The sequence below is a fragment of the Wasmannia auropunctata genome, unplaced genomic scaffold (assembly GCF_000956235.1).
Source record: "Wasmannia auropunctata unplaced genomic scaffold, wasmannia.A_1.0 LD336097.1, whole genome shotgun sequence".
Taxonomy (NCBI): domain Eukaryota; kingdom Metazoa; phylum Arthropoda; class Insecta; order Hymenoptera; family Formicidae; genus Wasmannia; species Wasmannia auropunctata.
The window spans coordinates 518,778-542,692 of NW_012026793.1; the positions used below are offsets into that span (position 1 = coordinate 518,778).

Sequence of the window (23,915 nt, forward strand, 5' to 3'; positions counted from 1 at the left end):
GGTGCCGTCATCCAATGAAATGTTGATCAATGACGATTTTTCAGGCGCTCGGCCTGGCGATCAAGCCGGAACAGATCGTCGAAATGGAGGCTCATGTGGACGACATTGACTTCGAGGCCGCCGCCAGGGAGGAGAAGGCGACGAGGCACGACGTGATGGCGCACGTTCACGTATTCGGTGAACAGTGTCCCCGGGCTGCGCCTATCATCCACCTTGGCGCGACCAGTTGTTATGTGGGCGACAATACGGTATATCTTCCGTCTTTTATCACGAGAGTATTCCTTTTCATTTATCTCGGTATTAACAAGATATGCGTTTTAGTTAGTGATAACCATACCGCGTTCAGATCTATGCGTGTATTTTGACTTAATTAAATAGTCGGAGTTATGTTTAATTTGTCGATAAAAGGCTGTTTCTTTCTTCTTGAAGGACCTCCTGGTACTCCGCCAGGGCTTCGACATATTGCTTCCGAAGCTAGCCGGCGTAATCCAGCGCCTCGCGAAATTCGCCCATGAGAATCGCAATCTGCCTACCTTGGGCTTCACACATCTTCAACCCGCGCAACTGACGACGGTCGGCAAAAGGGCGACGCTGTGGTTGCAGGACTTGCTGATGGACGAGAGGGCTATTCGTCGCGCCAGAAATGATCTGAGATTCCGCGGAGTTAAAGGCACTACCGGCACCCAAGCGTCTTTTCTTCAGCTCTTTAACGGTTCGTTGGTCCGTTTAATCTTCCCATCTGCAACCCTTTGATTTTCACAAGGAGAAATATGTAAAATAGCTCACGAAGCATAATTTTTTAGCGAGATTTTTTCGATGTTAATTAAAGCTCTTAATTAAAGAGTAATCTATGGTTTCTAGAAATAAGTATGGAATTATAGAATTTTTATTTGATTTTAAAGAGAAATTCTGGTAAAAGGATTCTTATAATATTCAAAAAAATTGTTTATATTTATTAAAAATTTTAAAAAGAAATCTTAATATCTTCAACTTCCTCAGATTTTAAAAATTGTCTCCGGAAATTATAGTGAGAAATCTTATAATATTTCAGAATTCACATATACAAATTCTAGAAAAGGTCTAAGCATTAGACTTTTTAAGTATTTTTAAAAAAAGTATTATAATTTATATAAAAAATCTGAAAAATTTTCTATAGAAAATTATAAAATTTATATATTTATTTATTATGTTATAGAAATTGTTAAAAATTCTGCAATTTATTAGAAATTCTGAAAAATTATAAGAAGAATTTTAAGAAAAATTGTTATTTAGGAAGATAATACAAATATATATGACAATTAGATGTGATCCTAAAATTATAAGAAATAAACCATAGAAGATATAAGAACTATATAAGAAGTAAATTATAAGAAGTAAGAAATAAACATAATTTGTGTAGATGATAATTTTCAAATTTTAATAATTATTGCATTATTGTATAATAATTAATATTGTGTAATATAATTGTATAATAATTATTGAAATTTTACAACAGGTGATGGGGAAAAGGTGAAGCAATTGGACGCACTCGTGACTAAGATGGCTGGTTTCGAAAAGCATTACACCGTCACCGGACAGACCTACAGCAGAAAAGTCGACATCGAATGTTTGAACGTTTTGAGCTCACTCGGTGCGACAGTTCACAAGGTGAGCTCTTGAATTGATGCACTTGCATCCAAGTGACAGCCACACACAGTCGTGAAAGATTTAAAGAGATCCATCATTAAAGATTTATCTGTTCTTCCACTATGGGATGTCGAATTAATTTTTCGCTTTTCTAATAGATTTGTACGGACATTCGTCTTCTTGCCAACATGAAAGAGATCGAGGAGCCCTTTGAAAGCACGCAAATAGGATCCAGCGCAATGCCCTACAAGCGAAACCCAATGCGCTCCGAGAGATGTTGCAGCGTGGCACGTCACCTGATGGTTCTCGTGAACAACACCCTTCATACCGCAGCGACTCAGTGGATGGAGCGAACGCTGGACGACTCGGCGAATCGCCGGCTCGCCTTAGCGGAAGCCTACCTGTCGGCCGACTCGATCCTGATGACTCTCCAGAACATCACCGAGGGACTAGTCGTTTATCCCAAGGTCATCGCCAGACACGTGGCGCAGGAGTTGCCTTTCATGTCTGCGGAGAATGTGATCATGGCCATGGTGAAGGCCGGTGGCGACAGACAAGTACGAAGTACTCTTTATTAGATATTTTTTTAGTAATTTACATTATTTTTTTTAACAAAAATGTTTAGGCGTTAATATCGAATTGTAAGTAGTTGATTTAATCAATCTATCAAAGTGCAAAATCTCGATCTTTACTAGTGATGTGCGAATCAAACATTTGCATGGTCGAATCGAATCGAATCGAATTTTGGATGATATGTTCGAAATTGAATCGAATCGAATCTGAAATCAAAAATTTCCCAGATTTACATTACATATTAATTTAAATGTAATAAATATGAAAATTTATGAATTACATTCTTTTATGCAATGATTTAAACAAACTGAAGACCTGTTTTCAATTTACATCTCATACAAAGGATCATGATCTTATGTGATATTTTGAACTAGAAAATATGTAATTAATAATATGTGTATACACGAATAGCTCGAATGCTTTCGATTATTTTCTATATTAATCTACATGAATACATTACATACATCAAAAATACTTATTTATTAGATAAGAATAATTGATCACGCGGGAGATATAAATGAAGCAAATAAAATAGGCGATCGATTTGAAATCGAAACATTGTTGATTTGAAATACTCGAACTATTCGATTTCGAATCTGACATTGAGATTCGATGAGATTCGAAAACGAACTCGAATCGAATCCACTGTGATTCGATTCGATTCGATTCGAATTCGAACTATTCGCATACTTCTAATCTACTTCTCTAATTTACTTCAATTTTATAATAAATCGTTTAACGCAATTCTCTGTAACTTCAAATAGTTTAAAGAATATTTTGTAGGTATTAGGTAATTAATTCTACGTCACTTTTATGAATTTGCTTTAGGTTTGCCACGAGAAGATCCGCGTGTTATCGCAAGAAGCTGGAGCGCAAGTGAAACAACATGGGTTGGATAATGATCTGGTTGATAGGATCAGGAGAGATCCGTACTTCACGCCGATTTTGTCTCAACTGGACACTCTACTAGACCCATCGACCTTCGTTGGTAGAGCGCCAGAGCAGGTGGTCGAATTCCTCGAAGAGGAGGTGTATCCCGTGCTTAAAAACTACCAGGGCTTGGAAAGCGGAAAAGTTGAACTGAATATTTGATTATATTATGAAAATCTCTTCATGCTCCTTCCAAAGAAGTCTGTTTGCGACGTTGGGTTATCGTTTAGGGTTAAAAATATAATTGAAATTTTGTTGATCATAAAAAACATGTGCACAACTTTATTCATCACGTTAACGTTTCTTATAATATTGAATAAGTTTAATAAAAGTACAGAAAAAAATAATTCGCACTGTTTGTCGCAGATGCGCACGCGCACGCGTTTTTCGTTGTCAATCGGTATTTCTTTTGCTTTATCATTGATGCCGCAATCTCTCTTTTCTTTTTTTCACTTTCTGCCAATTTTACAAGTCTTCTCTCCGACGTAACTGCTGTGATAGCAAGCGATTATAATTATTTATATACAATAGAAATAGAACGAAAGATATAGATAATAGATAGACTAATAGATGCACAGATAAATGGACAGACAGATAAGTAGATAGAGATGTAAAGAGAGATTGAGCAAAAGCCATGTATGTAGACTAGATTAGAAATAGAATTCAAAATAAAAGAAAATATTCTAAAATTAAAAAAATATATCAAAATTATAAGAAGAAAAATAAAGGCAGACGAATAATGAGTGAAAAAAGTTCAAAAGTTCAAAAAAAAAGGTATAATGTACCTATTTTTTTAGAAAAAAGAAGACTAGAAGAAAATGAAGAAACAATAAGAAATAAATGAGAAAATAGATTCAAAAGAGAAAACGATGGCAAAAATGAAAGATAATGAAAGTAATGGAAATAATGAAATTAGAGATAATAACAGTAGAAAATATCGATAAATTCGATAAAAAGCGTAAAAAAATTCCAATAAAGAGATGAAAGGAAAAGGATAGGTCAAAACATTATAGAAAAATGATAAGAAAAAAGATAAACATTTTCAAAGATAATAAGAGCGTAATATGGCGAAATAAAAGAGTTGAAAATTGTGACTAAAAGCTTAATAGAGATACAATAGATAGATGGAAAGATTACTCCAGAGAAAATAAAAGAAAGCAGAACAAAGAAGATATATGAAGAAGAAATATATGAAATAGAAATAAAGAAATTTTTATAAAGATAAAGAAATGATGAAAAATGATGAGGAAGGCAAAGAAGTAGAAGCGGAAACTGAGCGAAAGGAAATAGGAAAATAGCAGAAGAGAAAAACGGAAGACATGATAAAGATGATAGAAAAAATATAAATGTAATAAAGGAAATCTAGAGAAAGAGGAACACGTAAATTTTTAACGGAGAAAGTTGTTCCTTAATTGCGTTATCGTAGCGAAGAAAATAAGGAAGCGATAAAATGTCGAAGAAAATGAACCAAAAGACGAGGGGAAAGTTAATGCGAACAAAAAATGCTAGAAAGTGAACCGGAAGAAATGCAAAGCGAAAGCTGGAAACCGGAGAAGTTCGTGTTGGTTTACGAAATAATTAGTTTATCATTCTACTTAAAGAAATTGTAAAATTAATGAAATTTTAGACTTATTAAGAAGAAATAGCTATCACAGAATGTTAAGTTCATTGAGAAGTTTTAGAACTACGAATTAGGAACTCTATTTCAGCACACAAGAAAACTTGTAGAAAAAAAAACTTGAATTTTGCAAAAGCATTTGAATCCTTTTTTCCTTTTTTTTTTGTGGATGCTTTTAAATGCATTTAATAACACTTTGGCGATTTCTCAATCTAAGAGTGATGACCTTATATTATGTTTTAGTATTTAATAATTAGATAATATTTCATAACTTTAAAAGAAATCCAATTAAAATATTACTAATCAAAAGATAAATGAATTATAAAATTCAAAACTTCATAACGAATTTTTAATAATTTTTTTTCTTGTTAAACGTATCTTTTTGAAACTGGAAATGATAATTCAAAATTTTGGGTTAAATATTTTCAACTTTGATATATCAAGTATCTTTTTAGACTGAGTTTTAGTTTATAACAACATATCAATTTTGTTTCTCTAGTAATGTAATCGGTATCCTGAATTTGTCCAAGATTGTTGTTCAATGATCCAGCTTATCTTTTATAAACACGGTGACCCGTGAAGCTGGCTCCGTCGGTTATCTTCCCGGATTCGACGAAGACGGCAAGTTGATCGCCGGCTTCGACGTCCAATAGGACCAGGTTGCTTCCTCCGCCTGGCCCAGCGCTGATAATCGGTCTCCAACTGTCGGATTTATTTAGCTTGCGTTTCAGTGTCAGCCGCAGATCCGTGCTACCGTATCCGGCGAAGCTGAATTGGTAGAGGCCTGGACAATGCGTGGTGAAAATACCTGTCTGCGCCGCGTAACCGACCCCTTTGTCCACTAGCGTCTCGGCGAGGATGAGCTTAGCTTCCTGTATATATTTATACACGTATACATCATTACTTGAAATTCTTGAAATCAAAATTCTTTTGTTATTATAAAATTAATTGATATTTATTTCTTTGAATTGAGACTGATTGCACCAACGTTATTTTAACTTTAAGCGATGCTTAAAACTTTCTCTTAAGGTTTTAAAGAAAGACAGAGTTTTAAGCTTTGCTTAAAGTCAAAATAACGTTGGTGCAATCGAGCCCAAGTGAAATCGAATCCTAGTTGGCCGATGTAATTTTTATTACCTAATTTAAAATTATTATTATTATATACTTACAATTAGTTATTATTGTAATTATGCTATTTACTCACATTTACCGATCCTTGGGTGGCAGAGAAGGCGACAAGTCCGGCACAGTCGGCGGCAGTCGCCAATTTTTTGGAGCCGATTGTGGTGATGCCAGAATTTTCCGGTGGATCTGGTACCGCTGCGTTGGTCAACGCGACCGCTGCCAATATCAGCACCGCCCACACCACCCTATTCATACAAACGAACGAATGTATATTAATCAGCAAAGACTTTCTATACACAACGTATGAATAATAAGAAATAAATTCTTGTAAATTCTAAAAATTTTTAAGGAAGTTGCACGTGTACGTGATTAATTTTTCTTTAATAACTATACTAATTATACTAATAAATACTACTAATAAATAACTAAATTATTCTAATAAATACTACTAATAATATTAATAAATAATTAAATTAATCTCTATATATAACATTTTATATGTCATGTTCTTAACAACTTGTTAAATTTCACGATTAAATTTCTTGCTTCTGGTTAAATTCCAAATTAATATAAAAAGTAAACTTGAAGAGAACTTATGTCAAAGCAAACTATGTAACTTGCTAGAAAAAAAGTCTCATTCATTTTTTTATGAAAATAGTACAAATTTATTAGTTGTTGAATAACATAGTTGTATCACTCAACAAATAAATCCAAGGTGAAAAAAGTCTGATCACCGTTTTAAATTACGCGAAAAAAGCGATATTGTGAATTAGCGAATCAATGTGGACGAGGCGGCAACACGTTATTATGCAATACGTCACGTGGGCGTGCAAAGGAATTTTTTGCGCTCGTATCGCTTCTTTTTCTCGGCTTGGCTGACGTTTAATCGCCAATGTGACCATTCTCGGTAAAGTTCAGTCGGTGGTTTGCGCTACTTTCACTGCTCGCGGCTATACTTCTCAACCGAGTCTCCAGACTCGTCCTCTCCTTTGCATGCATCTTTTCTTTTTCCCTCTCTCTCTCCTTTCTCGCTTTATCAAATTATTGCAAATCTTTTTATTCTCTATTTTTTTATACAATCTCTATTTATAGATGCTATCAAAGAGAGAGAGAAAGAAATTGTTGTTATTAATGCTCGAACAAATACTAAATTATTAAAGTATAAACAATTTTTTATAATTGTTTTGTGAAATATTTTAATAATAAAAATATATAATATATAATAATAATATTAGAAATTAGTTAACAATTTTTTTACATACAAAAAATTTAAATGCTTTACTTTTATATGAAAATTTTCATAAATAATTATTTGTAATATAAGATTTAGATTGCTTTTATCATATTTACTTATAATTACAAGTCAAATATTCAAATTTTGGTATTATAAATAGTATCTATTTGAATTTAATTTTTAATATTTAGTACTGCAATAATTTAATATTTTTCGGATATAATCGGATAAGATATAAAAATGTTCCATAATATGAAGCAGATCGACTTTCACTAAAAGAAAGCGAAATATACTAACTGATACGCGCGATTGAAGCTAAAAGTCAAGTTATTGATTATCAGAGCGAAACGCACTGCGCAGTCATACTTTGAACTTGCCTTTCAACAACGTGATTACAATCTATTGGAAAAACTTAAACCTCTAGTAATGTAGAGAGATCATTTGTATTTTGATTTATTAGCCATCGGGAATGCAAAGTGAAGCCAGTTGCAAGGTCGACGATTATCGTATTTTTATTTTCAGCACTTATGTAATGTGAACAAAGACTGATTTGCATTCCTATCGTATTGTTATTGCAAATCTCTTTAACAGCTTTCCACGTAAATTAAATTGTGCTGTGTTTATTAAATAAATTTGTCTTTTGCTACAGAAATAAGTAATAAAATGTTTTATCATATTATTTAATTATATTTATAATTATGAAAAATGATGAGACAGAGGCAAATTTAATTAATTTCTAAAACTTAATCTTTATTTATCTTTATTTGAAAATTTTTCAAAAATTATACTTGTCTCTAAACATTAAAAAGCTGAAAAATTTAAATTATAATTTAAAATTGGCTTATGTATGTAGACCTAAGAGAATAAGATTGATTTCAACATTACATCATCGAAAAGTATATACGTTCGTTACAACGTAAAAGAGCAATACTACAATTGATGCCTAACAAAGCTGACGGAGAACAATAATTTTTTAAGACATATAACAGTAAAATAGACAATGGACTTACATGATGGTAAAATGTGGTGTGGCAGCGACGGATTTTCCGCTATCAGGTTGGTCGCTCAGTTGATGTTACGGACAAATCAGATCGATTCAGACCTCTGTACGCCTTTATATCACCTCCTAGCCCGAACTAGTGAATCGCGCGTCGGCACCAGCCTTTTCTTTTATTTTGCGTCTCGTTCCACCGCGACAAGTGCTCTCTTTCTCACTGATTGGTAATCGCCAGTCCCCTCTCCAGCTGCCGATTGGCAAGTTAGCTAGCTAGTAGTGACAGAGTGACAGCTTCCCACCATCATCAGCGAGAGGAAAGCAAGTTTCGAGAATAAAGAAGTATCGTACGTTTTTTTTCCTCTGATACGAGCGGTTTAAATGGAACGGAATACGATCGATAAATTTTGAAAAATAAATGTAACAGAATCAATTTCTTAATTCTTTTAAAACAACATTTAATTACTTAATTGTCGAGTTGGAAAAGTTTAGAAGTAAAGAAATACAAACGTATACAATTCTTTGTAAAGAAAAAAATGTAACATGATTTTTAAAATATCTTTTTTAGAATTTGCTATTACTAATATTTTCTAATATATATTTTGTTTATATTAATTTTTTAATATCATACATTAACGGCTTGTGACATTTTCATTAAAATTGCAATATTTAAATAGGACGATAAAGGTCAGCTTGCTAATAAATAGAGATGTATCTTGGTCACGCAATTTATTATTTATAAATTCGTAACAGTACTCAATTAACCGCTTAACAAATGGCACGGTAATTAAAGTGCTGTCAGAACCATAGAAAGAGTAGATGTTGACATTATCGCTATATTTTCTTTATAAGTGACGAATAAATTATATGCATTTTGCGGGAATACGAAAGATATATAAAGTAAGAAACGGAAAATCAAGACAAGCGTGTAGTATATAATAAAAAACATTTCGACAATTATCTCGGAAAGGCCAGGAAGTTGTAGGCACCCGGAAAGGAAAGTGCGAACTCGATCAGGAAGAATATTAGTCGTGCAGCACGCGTTATCGATATCGTTACGCCAGATAAAATGGCGAAAGGCCACCCGCGGCAGGAAACACTTGTTATCTATAACAAATTTCCAAAATTTTTATACAATAAGTGACATTTAAAAATGTTTTTAAAATTAAATAAAGAGCAAGAATTATTATTTATTTGTAATCTTAAAATTGTTTTCATGCCCTGTTAATTTTATTACAGAAAAACGTACCGCTGATATATGATTATCATTATTAAGATACATCGAGATATAAATGAATGTCTTTCAAATATAATGATTCATTCAAATACCTTTTACATAAATTTAGAATATAGAAACATTGATATTCAAATGGTTTTCCGTGCGATTTGGATCGACGAGCATGGACTACTTTCACTCTGACGACGCTTTCCTGCAGTCTCGCAGTCCTGCACCTCGATCGCCTTGGATTTGGCCTTCTTCCTACATGTCTCAACAAGTATCTCCATCTTCCCACGACTTCCCTCTTCGATGCTAGGAGATTCACTTTAGCGAGATATTTATCGAGATGCTATTCAATGCAAACGTTTGGGGATCTGGGTGTTAAGATAAGTCCCAAAAGAAATCCAAGGCCGGGAGACCAATCCACGTGAAAGTAACAATCGCTCGCATATTTAATGACATACGTACTACTGCACTTGCAACGTTTCCTTGTGTAATAGCGAATTGATCTTCCGACCTAAATTAAGCGGTCTAAAAAGTGATTTTAAAATGTACAATTAGACTTTGACTTCTTCTATTCGTTATGTACAAAAGAATTTTAGAAGAAATACCATAAGCATGTAAAGAGAACGCTGATTGACCGATAATAAAAATCTAAAATAACGCATTTACACTAATAAATTGTTGGCTTGGCAAGCTGGTCCCTTGCTGGGCCAGTTGCACGCGCCCGCGTTTGAATCAAACGTTAAGTGAACCGGACAATTAAAGATGTGAAGCGTGAATTTCTTCTTCCATTGATCCCAGTGGCAAGCGTAGAATTTATTGCAAAGGGCGGGATGCCTGAAGAGGCCTGGCCTAGCGCAATCGGTGACACCGTTAATTATCTGATCAGGATCATCCTCATAATATTCATCTTTTTCTTCCTCTTCTTTTTCGTCTTCGTACTCCAATTTCTTGCCCTTTCGACCCGAATGGAACTCGTTACTTCTCGCGGGTGTTCTGGCATCTGCCGCAGGTAAGTAAGAGGATGATGGCAAATTGGTTGAAATAGTACCCGTTTCTTCATATGGACCGCTAATCTTAAACGGCTGGGCTGGAAAACTGTCATAATTGGTGGAATAGTCGTCCTTTTCAGCGGAACCAAAATCGACGTAGATTTCAGAAGAGTCATAGTTAACCAAATCCACCTTGCCTTTGGAAGAGTCAATCAGCTTCCTTACCGGGCCACGAAGATTGGCAAAGGGATCGGCCTTGCATGTGCATTCTGCTCCGAGTTTGCTCAGAAGAAGTGGATGAAGATCGCTCCACTTTATGATAACTTTGTCCTTGCCTTCGGGCGACTTTGTGGTAACTTCGTATGAAAATGTCGAAGGGCGAATGCCGGATGGCGTTGTGAAACCCAAGCCACTGTCGGTCTTCGGGAAGAATGGTGACTTCGTGAAAGACGATGATGAAGTAAATTTCTTGGTTGAGGTTGAACCGAATCCTGAGCTCGAATAAGTGTCGTATATGTTTGGCGTGTACTTGACGGTACCCCTGTCGTAGTTTGTAATTAACTTGTCGATCTTATCTCTTGAAATACCCAGGTTTGTCGGCGAGCCGCCGCTAAGGGTTGTTTCTAGGAAAGATGGAGTGGACGAAAATCCTTGACCGGGATAGTAGGAAGGCCTGTATGTGGTGGGCGTATGAAACGAGGAAGGACCTCCGTACGTAACGTCGGGGACCGGTGAAGGTCTTTTGTATGTTACTCCGAACTCTGGTCGCGCGGTTACCGTAGATTCATCATACTTTGTGGTGGACACAACCACGCCAGCCTCTGTTGGCTTTGGCGGGAGGTATCCTAATGAAGAGCTATAGCCTGTCGGGCCATTCAAATCGGTTCGTTGAAAAGAGACTCCTAAACCGATGCTAGACGTGGATACTGATGCAGGACTGCCCGTCCTTTGGCTAAATCGGTCATCAGTTTTGTATTCGGTTACAGGTCTGACGGACGACACAGCCACCGGAATTTTATTCGATTCAAAAGAAGTTGTTTCGTAAATCTCTGGTTGTTCAGTAGTGTAAATTACGGGCCTGACTGATGACGTTGGTAAGCGGCCGAAGAACGGTCTCGATGTCGTGACTGGTAAATCATTTCCAGTCGGCGCAATTGGTGTCGAGGAGAATGTGGCGCCGCTAGTTCCGAATTGAACGGCTGGCTTAGGATACGAGTAACCGGAAGTAGCTGATTGAACGGTGACGCGACCACCCGATGCAGCTGCCGAGGAATAGCCTGGTGGAGTAAAAGTGACAGACGGACCGTCAGTAAACGATGTCTTGGTATACCCAGCGACATTTCCCTCGAATGCCTTCTCGCTGATATTGTCGGGACTGTAAGTAGGCCGACGATCACTTGGGCTTATCGAGTAGCTACCGCCACCTCCGAGGACAGCTGTGGTTATACCCGTCCTAGTTGGACCAGTCTTTGTAAATCCACTTGGTGTAAAAACGGCCGATTTACTAGAGGAGTATCCTGGAGTAGTTGAGCCTTCAAAAGTAGAACCAAAAATACCACCCCTGGTGTCTTCTATTCTACCTCCAGGTACAAATGATTCGGGAAGAATAGCGCTGGTTGGCCTGTAATCTGGAATATCGTTCTCTGTATACTTGCTAGTATCGGCGTTGAACGTGACGGTGCTAGTTCCGAATTGAACGGCCGGCTTAGGATATGAATAGCCGGAAGTAGCTGACTGAACGGTGATGCGACCACCCGATGCAGCTGTCGAGGAATAGCCTGGTGGAGTAAAAGTGACAGACGGACCGTCAGTAAACGATGTCTTGGTATACCCAGCGACATTTCCCTCGAATGCCTTCTCGCTGATATTGTCGGGACTGTAAGTAGGCCGACGATCACTCGGGCTTATCGAGTAGCTACCGCCACCTCCGAGGACAGCTGTGGTTATACCCGTCCTAGTTGGACCAGTCTTTGTGAATCCACTTGGTGTAAAAACGGCCGATTTACTAGAGGAGTATCCTGGAGTAGTTGAGCCTTCAAAAGTAGAACCAAAAATACCACCCCTGGTGTCTTCTATTCTACCTCCAGGTACAAATGATTCGGGAAGAATAGCGCTGGTTGGCCTGTAATCTGGAATATCGTTCTCTGTATACTTGCTAGTATCGGCGTTGAACGTGACGGTGCTAGTTCCGAATTGAACGGCCGGCTTAGGATATGAATAGCCGGAAGTAGCTGACTGAACGGTGATGCGACCACCCGGTGCAGCTGTCGAGGAATAGCCTGGTGAAGTAAAAGTGACGGACGAACCGTCAGTTCTGTAGCCTTGAGGAGTTGTAGGTGTCAGGCCTTCCCTTGGAGTGCTACTCGAATAGGTAATTGAATCTGTGGCACCGCTGATGCCGTGATAAGTTGATTGTGACTCATATCTACGGGTCGAGCTCTCAATTGTCGAACCCGGTTGAATGGAACCTCCTATAGACACTCCAGGAGCAGTTTGTCCAAAGATAGCACTGCTTGGGATAGAGTCACCTTTCAAAAGAACACCGGCTGTCGAAGGACCGCTTATTGAAATCGCAGGACTCGGCGTTCCGTATAGCAGAGTTCCCGGACTAGCTGAACCGATTTCTACAGTCTTCACGCCATCGCTGATCGCATAACCGGGTGTCCCGGAAGAGGTGGCGACGTACCCAGGTCTTATACCTCCGGTCAAGATAGTGCCCTGGTTAACGGCAGAAGTTGACACCGCTCCAGGAACATTTCCGTGACTAAATGTGGTCCCCGAAAAGGAGTCACCGATAATAATACTGCCATCTACGCTACTCCCAGTTTGAATGGCACCAGTGGTGCCTCTCTGTATGTCGTAACCGGTAGGAATCTCATTCCCAAAAATACTTATGTTTAAATTAGTTTTTCCGTAGCCACTTGTTAAACCGATTCCGCTCGGTCCAGTCGTTCCGCCTCTTGTTGTTCCAATGGAGGGATAAATTGAGGGTTCTTCGTGTTGTACGAATACAGGAATTGTATATCCATCCTCATTGCCATATCTATAGCCTGTTGTCGAAGAGACGCTTGTTGGTCTAGAAGTCACACGTCCGGAGACAGTAGAAATTCTTGAAGTTTCCAGTTCGGATTTCGGAACGCCGCTAACGAAGTCAGTTCCTGGGATTCGACCTATGCCCGTTGTACTATATGGACTTGAGCCTCCGTATGCTGTTGCAGTCGATCCTGTGATTTCAATATTGCCGCTAGCTCCGGGATAAGACACAGATCCGAATGACGGGCCGGTTACGCCGAACGTTGGCTGACGTCCGGTTGCTTCTGAATAAACACCGGTAGAAGCCGAGTAATCATTGGCATTAAACGTGCTAGATCCTGAGTATACATTTGTCGACCCACCATATCTAGGACTAGTAGATTCTCTATGGACACCAATGGATGAACCAGGTGATCCTGAAGTGGATCCGAAGTAATCTCCCGAAGTTCTCGAATAACTTGTATCTGTTATCGGACTACTTGTACTGACGCTTCCTGTATAGCCACTTGGTGCCGAACTAGGATAGCTTGAGACTGGAGGTCTTCCCGAATAAGTTACACCTTGCTCCGTCAAGTGACTTCCACTAGCAGTTCCGGAGTACTCTCTTGTCGTAGATCCGGGAAAATCCGCAGTAATTCCTCCCGCGTGTGTAAATCCAGTATTAAATCCACCAGTAGATGCGGAGTATCTATCTTGACCAGTAGATACGGTATATCCAGTATCGTCAATTTTACTGCTCGCTGTAGAATATCCCGTGCCACCTTCTCCCACGACGAACGTACTAGATGGTACCGAGCCAAACTGTATACCGGATGATCCACTGTACGTCGGAACAGAAGTTACTGCTCCTCTGTATTCGGTGGATTTAGAGTAATCGGTACCGACTTGACCTAGTCCTACATGTCCAGCGCCGGAAATTGAGATACCAGGATGTTTATCGGTATCTCCTGTGGTGGATCCGAAATAACCTGTTCCTTGGACACCGGCACCGGTAGAGTAGTCCACGTTGGAATAATCCATTCCCGCCGTGACGGAGTATTCCGGTAAACCACTGTTAACATAACCACCAACTCCAACGCTGCTAGAGGCTCCCGCGGTGTAGCCCCCGTAGTTATATTCCGTTCTGGTGTAACCTGACCCGGATCCCGAGCACGCTGGAACCAGCCAAGGCCACTCGCACACGAGCTTTTTCTCGTCGAACACCAAGCCGTACGGACAACGAAACTCAAACGCCATCAGCTCCTCTCCACCTGTCAATATTAATATAATAAAATTTGTATAAAAATTTATTTTGTGCGCGTATAACGAATTTGAATTTAAAAAAATGCTGCATAAATGTTGCAACGATGAGGATTATGTAATACGGCAGGATTATGTAATATCTGCAATTATAACGCTTTCTTTAGCGATTTTGAATAATACATAAGGTCTGTGTATAAATGCATGAATTATTCATTACGCATGAATTGTAGCACACCTAAGTCCATGCAGGCGAAGAACCAACGGCAATTTTGCGGATCCGCGTAATAGCCGGGTTGAGAACATTCAAATCTCTTCGGGGTGACAGGAGCAATCTCGCTGCTACCGGGACAAGGTGAGCCCTCGGGCAATGAGCCTGGCCAAACACAAACCTCCGTGCTCTCATCAAACGACAGTCCAGCTGGACAATCGAATTCGAAAACGGAATAATCTTCTATTTCTTGATTGAATTTCACGCAGCGATAGAATCTGTGAAAGAACATTATTTACAAATACATTGATCCGAATTTAGTAACGTGATCTTTCCAGTTTAATCAGCTTAAATGATTATTGTCGTTGTTAGTTATATAGCAATGTAAAAGATTTTAAGGGATAACCTTTCACACAAATTTAAAACGAAAACTTCATATGACCATATATCTGTGAAACGAATTAGTTTTAAAGATGCAGAATATCAAAGTTGAAGGAAAAATTTCGCTTTTTTCCAAAAATCACTCGGGCTATTTTAATGAAGCTTTGTGTATGTTTCTAGTTTCGTCAAAATAACCTGAGTTTTGGAAATTTTTGAAAAAAAAACGATATTTTTCTTTTAATAATTGAAAAAAATATTTTGTTTTTTCCAAAAATTTCGAAAACCGTTCGAGTTATATTGATAAAACTTGAAACAAACACAAAGCTTTATTAAAATACAATGAATGAGAAAGGCCAATGCACGGTCATACCAGGATCTTGGTGCTTCAATATTTTATTATGTGATTTTACATACGTATTCTAGTTTCGAAAACTGCGTACCATTACTTCTGGATTCAACACAACCCCTCATGATTGAAACAGGACCGTATTATTACGTATTAAATTGCTAATCAATTTAATAAGAACCATTTATCAAAATAATTCGAATGGTATCCAAAATTTTTAGAAAAAAATTTAAGCAAAATTTTTTTTTAACTTTGACACTTTATATCTTTAAAATTAAGACGTTCCGGATATATCATATTATAATATAAAGAATTCAAAATGAATTTGTATAAGAAATTACTCCTTAAAATCTTTTACATTACTTAGTATCCACCCTGTATAACTACCTATTACAACTCCTCGGATGGACAAAGTAGCCTTGCCGTCTGCAAACGAACTCGGTTTGCGTGTTTTCGCGCACTGCTCTGATGTGCCCCTCCGTGTCTACCACCCGAACGACGCGGAAGCTGGACGTTTTCGCGTGATTAGGATACGAAAATTGCATTTGCTGAAAATTTTCAATAAATTGTCATGAAAAAGTAGAAACGGTAATTCGACGTAAAAATAATCTCACATGAAGCTCGTCTTCGAGTGCACTGAGCACGGCTTGTCTCGATTTTCTCCTAAACTCCGTGAAGGAATAATAAATTTCTTGCGTGAGCGGTACTTCACACTCGGTCTCCACGTCGTTCTCCACATTTCGCACCGCCAATCCCGCCAAGTCTCGCAGCAACGCGTATTTCCCCTAAAATAAATTCTGCCATACAGACGAAAACATGATTGATCGCTCTAATAAAAGCTAAATAAGAAGAAAGTGCTGCAAGACGTTTTATTTAATCTCAAACAACGGCGTCGCAACTAGATTTTTACGTAGAGTGAGTAACTGGGAAATCCGCGTACACACCTTTATTCCGACTGAAATCTTATCTTCGAAAGCGATCCACGTTTTGTTTTGAAATGCGTACGGCGCCGTGAGATCTTCATCTCGTTCCACGGTCCATTCCCCGCTGTTTATGGCTTCGCAGAGCTGCGATAAAGATCGATTAGCTTGAGGATAGATTTGCAGTCTTTACTTATTGTTAGTGAACTTATAAATTTTTTTTTGTTGCTAAAATCGTACATTTAAAGAAAAACGTAGAGGTGACAATTGTAAAGGTGACAGCTGTACAAATTTTATATGTAGAATGTACATAGTTGAATAAACTAATGTATAATTTGTTATTGCAACTATAAAATAGTTTATTCAACTGTGTACATTAATTCTACATATAAAATTTGTAGAACTGTCACTTTTGTAGCTGTCACCATTATGCCTTTTTCTTGTGAGTGTAAGTACATTGCACCTGTATACGATCGATTGGCGCAGGCTCCTTCTCCGTAGTTCCTGATCTTGGAGTGTTTTCATCCTCGTTCTTCAAAGTGAATTTGTACGCATTGGCCGGCAAGGTCATCACGATCTTCTGCTTGGGTGCTCCTAATCCACTTATCAAGTCTACCAAGCTATCGGTGTTTAGTATGTCGAAAAGTCCCATCAGACGTGAGGGGTGAAAGGTAACGAAGGCTCCGTCTTCGTCCGTCATATAATCCGTTGGCAGTGTAAACAGATCGACGTATCTATAAATTAATAATAGTAAGAAAAAATCCGTAAGAAAATAAGAAATGATGGGAAGGATTTGTCGAACGTCTCGTCGATGAGCGGACAATAACATGTCACATCAGTCGACGATTCTCACTTTATGAGTTCCTTAATATCGAACTGCTTGGCTAAATCCTCCGGTCTAATGGGCAACGTCATGAAAATTCTCTTGTCGTAAGACTTTCGAATCATTTCGTTTTTAAGACTTTTGACAAAATTGTAAAGACGCTCCTTCGAACCCGCCGTCACGTTCATTTCCACGCCGTCCACCTTGAACAAAGAGAAAAACTTCCTTTTATTAACATATATACTTTCGCAATTTAATATTTACACTTACATAACTCTGTTTTACGAGTTTATCTTAATTGATATTTCTTTACCAGCCTACTTAATTATACAAGATTTATACTTATATATTGAAATATATGTTTAATCATTACGTGATTATTCAATTCTTAAGTCATCTTGTCTTCTCGGAAGATAAAATCTCACCTCAAGATGTGACAATAGGAAATACCATACCTCTTTCATAACGGCAATAATTCGAGCGATAGCTTCCTGTCGTATCATGGCGGAATTTCTGAGCGTCATCGCGGGATCGTGTATAGAAATTACGAACTGTAGAGGCGGATACATCTCTTTCAAAGTTTTCCGCAAGTCAGAGATGTCTAGAACATGTTATTTGCAATTGGTAATACACTTTGGAATACATTTAAATTTAGTTTCGCAAAAATTTTCACTCAAATCTAATCACACTGAGAAAAATGTTTTGGTTGTACCAATAAAACAAAATGCAATTACGAGAAAAGGAATTCTGATCATACCGCTCAAAATTCCTTGTATCGTATTTGAAGCATTTCCTTGTTCTAAATCTAATGAATGAAGATAGAATAATATATAATAGCATTAATAGCCCAAACATAGCCGTAAGTATAATCAGAAAAAAATCTGGTTGCATTAATTGGAAATCTAATAGATTCAATCAACAAAAGATATACAAATCATTTAAACAGTGCTAAGTAATATTTGAAATAGATCTATTTTAAATATGTATTTAAAATAGAAATGGTATTTTGAATTTTATATTTCAAATGCTTTTTGAAAAACCATTTTTATTTTACATTTGAAATGGAAATATCTATACATTTAACTATTTGTAAAATGGGTAAATGGTTTTTTTAAAGCGCTCACAAATTTCTCCTAGTGTTATTAATTACGTTTACATGTTTACACGTTACTCTTAGACTGCGTCCGATTTGGCATTTACAACACTTGTGAGCATTATTTGTTCTTCTTTAACGTTTAAAAAACAGCAAGGCTGAAATGATAAGCGCTGTAAGTGTCAAAGTAAATGTAGCCTTAATCGAGTTTAATAACATATGTAGTAATTAATGTAACCAATCAAAACTATTTCTCTGAAGAATAAAATGACTGTGATTTGCCAGTTTCATAGCTATAGATATTATTAAACCCGATTAAGAATGACGTGTAAACATAATTTTTGATGAAAAGATATCAAGTTTCGTAATTGGTCAAAACACAATTTCTTTTATGGACGCGTTTAATTGACAAAATAGAGCATTTAGCGTTTAGTGATTCTTTAATATGATTGGTTTTTGCCTTTAGCTTTTTGCTGGATCTGAGTGAACGAACCAATACCGTAACAAAGGCAAATCATTGAGCGCTTACTGATCTATTTGTTGAACGCGCCCTACGTTGAACTTAACGTTTACGAGTATCATTTGTTCTTGTTTAACTTTCAGCGAACAACAAGAATGAAATGATTCTAAATGTTTTATTAAATAAAACAAATAAAATGTATGATTATATTAAAATAAATTGCGAATTTAATTGCATACATTAAGAACAACTATTTTGCATTTGAAAATTATTTAAAATACCTATTTACGTATTTATATTTAAAATGGATTTGAAAAACTCATTTTACATTTTGCATTTTAAATATAATTCGAAAAGCATTTTATCCAGCCTTGCATTTAAAATAAATAAATTTATTTAGTTAAAGCCATCAAACTTTCTAGTTGAAATAATCAGAAATTCAATTATGATAAAATATATTCCGATCATATCAATCAAAATTCCTTTAAGTCCTTCCTTAAGTTTCTATAATAAGTCTATCTGAATTGTAACTTTTATTGAATCTGATTTCCAATTATTGCAATCAGATATACTTTCCGTTTTCTTTCAGTTACACTCATGGCTGCGTTCGGAGAGCGCGCTATGAGTATCATTTATTTTATGCGTTTATTTATATTATGCGTTTCATTCTATCTTTATTAAACAAGAATAGAATGACGCAATATCGCTAATAGCGCACTCCCCGAACGCAGCCGTATGTCTCATTGATATTCGTAACGTTTCAAAACTAATCTTGTCACTTCCATTACAAGCGTCTTGTCGAATTCTCACTCGTCTGCATTTCTAACAGCGACGTGATGTATAATTTCGAAATGGTTCGAGCGCGGTTCGAATTACAGCTTGATCATTCCCTTGTTATCAGAATTATTGCATCTACCGGAAATTGAGAGATTCCGCACGTCGTGACTTTGGTGCACCAGAGTGGTGCAGCCGCACACGGAGCCGTCCAGAAGCTGCGCGTCGTAGCTGGAAGTGTAGCAGAGGATCTCCCTGACGGGCGACGCTTTCCTCGTCGGGCATTCTGCAACAGATTGAATTATGTATGCATACTTCGATTTTACCTCGCCGCGCCGTAAGAAAACGCGGTGCTCGGCCGGCCGGCGCGAACAAGATTCGAGAACCAGCGGAAGTTTCGATCGGTTGACATCATCGACCGGTCACACACAGTGCGTTATTGTGATTGCGATTTTTGCACAGTCACGCGAGCCTGGCTATTAACTCTCTCTTAAAAAAAATAAAAGAAAGAAAGAGGCGCACGGAGGATGATCCGCGGGAGATTAAGAAGCGAGAGATTGCACGTGCCTTATTAATAATCAACATCAGTCCCGGATACATGGAGATAATAACTATGTGCCAGCGGTCGATCGCGCGTATGATTGAGCGTAACGCTGCGTACGGATTGCGCGACGCTTGGCAAATTCTTCGCGATAAATGTAAACACTATTTCCTCGCGTATAAATATTACAAATGTCACTTATGCCACGTGCGACTCGCGCTCGTCGAACGTTTAATCAGACGGGTAGAGGAGTACGGCGAAGAGCGAGTATTTCTTATTGAATGCAGGATATAAAAGAATTCACTTGAAAGCAAAAACGTACCGTACATTTCATGTTTTACATTTTTGCTGTGAGGTATTAATTTCGATAAATCAAATTACGCCATTTTATTCGTACGGCCGGTTCATATTAATGTTAATCGATTTACATCGGGCTCGGAGATACAGTGAGAAAAAAACGTGTTTGGTATTTATGACGATAATTGCATAGCACGATAAATTATGATTAGGAGCTCCATTTTTACTGATTATTACTGCTGTAATATTAGTAATAATAATTAGTAATAATAATTATATATTATATCTATAGTTTTACTAATGAAATAGTTGACACCGAAAATGACTATACGTTGTAGTTGAATTATGATAATTGCAATCAAGTTTTTCTCTCAGTGTACAAGAAAAAATTTCTTTGAGTCATCGTTAAATGACTCCGCAGCCGTCAAAGGTGCAGGTCATCGGAATTTGGAGTATACGCGAGTATGCACACAATCGATGACATAAATGGTATCGTCCTTGCGAGGATGATCGCTTCTCACAATCAGTTGCACGTGGCGTAATTTAACCTTAGGACGCGGTGTATCCGATACGCGTGTAACGCAATCGGCAGAAGATCACTTTTTGCGTCGCACTCGTTCACATTTCGTCGACGCGTGCTATTTAATTCTCTGAATGAACCATTCAATTTTCACCTCGTCTACGGAAGTTGTACGCAACGTAATCAAAAATCTATTTATGTCGTGTATATTCTTTAAACTCGCATATAAAGTTACATTATTAGTAAAGTGGGACGTTTCAATTTTTATTTATTTCTGAAGATTTATTTGCAAATTTGTATAAAAAGATTCCAATTTATTTTCAATTGCATATAAAAATTACTTACGTCTAAACAATTGCTTTTCTATTTAATAGTTAAAATTAAATAAAAAATAAAACGTCATTATTTTATTTTTTATTTGCAAGAAGGTTCTAATTTCCGTTGCATATAGAAGTTATTTATATCGAAACTTTTCTAGTTAAGCTTAACAGAAATGTGTGTCTAAATATAAAATAATTTTGCGATTAAAAACAAAATAAAAAAATTATTAAGCAACGAAGAATAAATGTTTTATTTTTTATAATTATTGTAAATGTAATTTTAAATAAATCAATAAATCTGGATTATTAAATAGCATTCTTTATTAATTTTACTATATAGATTAATATTTTTTTTTTATTTAAAAATAAATAATTTAATTTATTTATAATAAAGTTATTAATATATAAATTGTTAAAATTATATTGAGAAATATATTATTAAATTTGTTATTTTGTCTCTCATAAGTAATTTAAAAGAACGGAAAATATATTTTTTAAATGCTTTAGGATAAATTAAAGCATAGAAAATCTTTCAATTCTGAACTTCAAAAATTTATAAAAAAAATTTACGGAAAGATTGTTTTTCAAATAATCACACTTACTCGTCGTTCCAAGCGCTATGAGCGCGAACGACACTAGCAGAACACCACGACCCCACATTGCGCTTTCCACAGAAACCCCCGATCAGGAACACCGAAATCGCGATGGATCACAATCGGATCGATACTGAAGACGCAGGAGATCTCGCACTCGAACTGTCGAACGTCACATCGGCATCCCGCATGAATTAATTGGATCTTCTCCTCCGCCCTCTCTCTTTCGCACCCTCAAACGTCCTGTCTCGTGTCCCTCTGTCAAAGTGGAGGAAATCCGATGATCCTTCAAGTGCGAGCGCGCGTCTTACACTGAAGTTTCTGGAGGACGCGTGCTGTCTTAGTAAACCCTGCCGGTCTCGACCGGATGGCAGCGAGGACCAAAGACCGAAAGGGAAGGCACCGAGAGAACAGGCGGAGGTGAGGCGAAAAAAGAGGGAGTGAAGCCGGAGGCCATCGGGATCGACGGGTCGCTGGATCGCGGGTGGGGTATCCGGACTGTCCCAGATCGGGACACTTTCCGCGTTACGCGTTATAACGATGTACGTCGCGAAATAAGGTAACGCACGCACGCACGTACGCACACGAGCGCGCGGAACGTCTTTCTTCTTTTTCTTTTGTCGAGGGGGGGGGGGGGAGCAAATTAAGTAGCCGAGAGAGCGGCTATTAGAGATCGCGGATCGGGCAGTTATGCCGCAATTAACCGCTCGTAATTCGTCGTTAACAAGCTGTCGTCGAAGAGTGTTACGCGGTATCGTAGAAACTATATAACGCTCGTGCGACAAGAGATTGATCCTTGTGACCGTGTATTTCGGGTTAATCAACTCCGACTTCACGGGACTAGCAGCTCGTCACTGATGAGCGTCTCACGTTTCGATAAATCGTGTGTCGGACAATTCCATTTGGCGGATCGCACCTCGCGATTATCAGAAGCGCGCGCTGCGGTCGTTCGAATCGAACTACCACCGTGCGTAATCCAACTCCCGTTCTCCCGATGCAACGCGAGAGTCGTCCAACGGCTTGGCATCCGTGTTGCTGTATTAGCAACTTGACGTATACTAATCGATGATGATGTCCCTCTTAAATCTAGACGATTGCATCATTGAATCATCGCCGTCATACGAAAAACTTCGATAAACTTTTTTTTTCGCACCAACGTCCGATAAGAGAAAACAACCTGCGAATAAAGTCTAAGTAATACGTATCTCTAGGTACTCGTATTTTTCTATATACTCAGAAAAAGAACATAGCAACAATACAAGTTTTAAATGTAGGATTATAGCAGAGGCTAGGAGAGACTATAGTAAAGAGAAAAATAATTTGTATTTGTGACTATAATTGCATGGTAAAAAAATTATGGTTAGGAGCAATATTTTTATAGTTATTATTATTATAATGTTAGTAATAATAACCTTATATATATAATCCTACCAAATGTAAAAAAAATTTTACTATAAATTATAATAATTTCAAATATTAATATAGCAAAATATTAAGATATATATGAGATAAATTAAATAAATATTTTTATATAGTAGATGCAACTGCAATTATAGTAAGTATAACTATTTTCTTAACATTTGTTTACTATTTATATTGTAATAATAACTAAAAAATAAGTAAACGAAAAAAAAAAATATCCACAATCATAATTAATGTATAATGTATAATACATTGTTAAAGCAGCTATAATTTGCATTGTTAAATTAATTACAATTTTATAGTTGTCCCCTAAATTCACTATAAATTATAGTTAAATTATGGTTATTTTAATTACATTTTTCTCTCGATGTAATAATATAGTTAGTAATATAATTAATAATATAGTTTAATAATTACTATATGTATACATATATATGTATAAAATTATTAAACTATACTCGTAGCTTATTAGCTTGTTAACTTATAAATTAGTTTCAACTGTTATATGTATATTCATTCTGCATAGCATTTGTCACCTTTATAGTTGCCACGACTATATTCTCTTCTCTGTACATTTGTTCCATGTTAGAATAGAAAACACTTGCAGATTCTTTTTCAAGGATATCCT

At 37.0% G+C, this 23,915-nt stretch overlaps 3 protein-coding genes across 3 annotated transcripts in view; 1 reads left to right on the forward strand and 2 right to left on the reverse strand.

Moving 5' to 3' along the window:
• LOC105462487 (adenylosuccinate lyase) overlaps nt 1–4,886 on the forward strand; it is a 36,263-nt gene extending 31,377 nt beyond the window's left edge. The window contains exons 2-6 of the mRNA XM_011709119.1: nt 45–248; nt 430–712; nt 1,496–1,647; nt 1,785–2,183; nt 3,028–4,886. Of these exons, the coding sequence (XP_011707421.1) occupies nt 45–248; nt 430–712; nt 1,496–1,647; nt 1,785–2,183; nt 3,028–3,291 (1,302 nt within the window). The 3' untranslated portion in view covers nt 3,292–4,886. The remainder of the gene's footprint in view (nt 1–44; nt 249–429; nt 713–1,495; nt 1,648–1,784; nt 2,184–3,027) is intronic.
• Nucleotides 4,887–5,082: 196 nt separating this feature from the next.
• Nucleotides 5,083–8,267, reverse strand: LOC105462488. Its single transcript, XM_011709120.1, has 3 exons — nt 8,117–8,267; nt 5,952–6,117; nt 5,083–5,619 (listed from the first exon to the last, which is right to left on the reverse strand). Coding segments are annotated over exons 1-3 (489 nt in total). The 5' UTR covers nt 8,119–8,267; the 3' UTR covers nt 5,083–5,298.
• Nucleotides 8,268–9,861: 1,594 nt separating this feature from the next.
• Nucleotides 9,862–22,422, reverse strand: LOC105462489 (mucin-17-like). Its single transcript, XM_011709121.1, has 10 exons — nt 21,875–22,422; nt 19,737–19,880; nt 17,723–17,868; nt 17,298–17,470; nt 16,908–17,178; nt 16,469–16,591; nt 16,139–16,309; nt 15,912–16,072; nt 14,825–15,075; nt 9,862–14,597 (listed from the first exon to the last, which is right to left on the reverse strand). The coding sequence occupies exons 1-10, from the start codon at nt 21,930–21,932 to the stop codon at nt 9,988–9,990; spliced, it is 6,108 nt and encodes a 2,035-aa protein (XP_011707423.1). The 5' UTR covers nt 21,933–22,422; the 3' UTR covers nt 9,862–9,987.
• Nucleotides 22,423–23,915: the final 1,493 nt, after the last annotated feature.

Coding starts and splice junctions, on each gene's coding strand:
- LOC105462488 (XM_011709120.1), bottom strand. Junction 5,620..5,951: donor CCACCCAAGGATCGGTAAAT/GTGAGTAAATAG, acceptor AAATATATACAG/GAAGCTAAGCTCATCCTCGC.
- LOC105462489 (XM_011709121.1), bottom strand. CDS start 21,932: ATGTGGGGTCGTGGTGTTCTGCTAGTGTCGTTCGCGCTCATAGCGCTT. Junction 16,592..16,907: donor CGCCAATCGATCGTATACAG/GTGCAATGTACT, acceptor TCTTTATCGCAG/CTCTGCGAAGCCATAAACAG. Junction 15,076..15,911: donor CATCCGAGGAGTTGTAATAG/GTAGTTATACAG, acceptor GTTCTTTCACAG/ATTCTATCGCTGCGTGAAAT.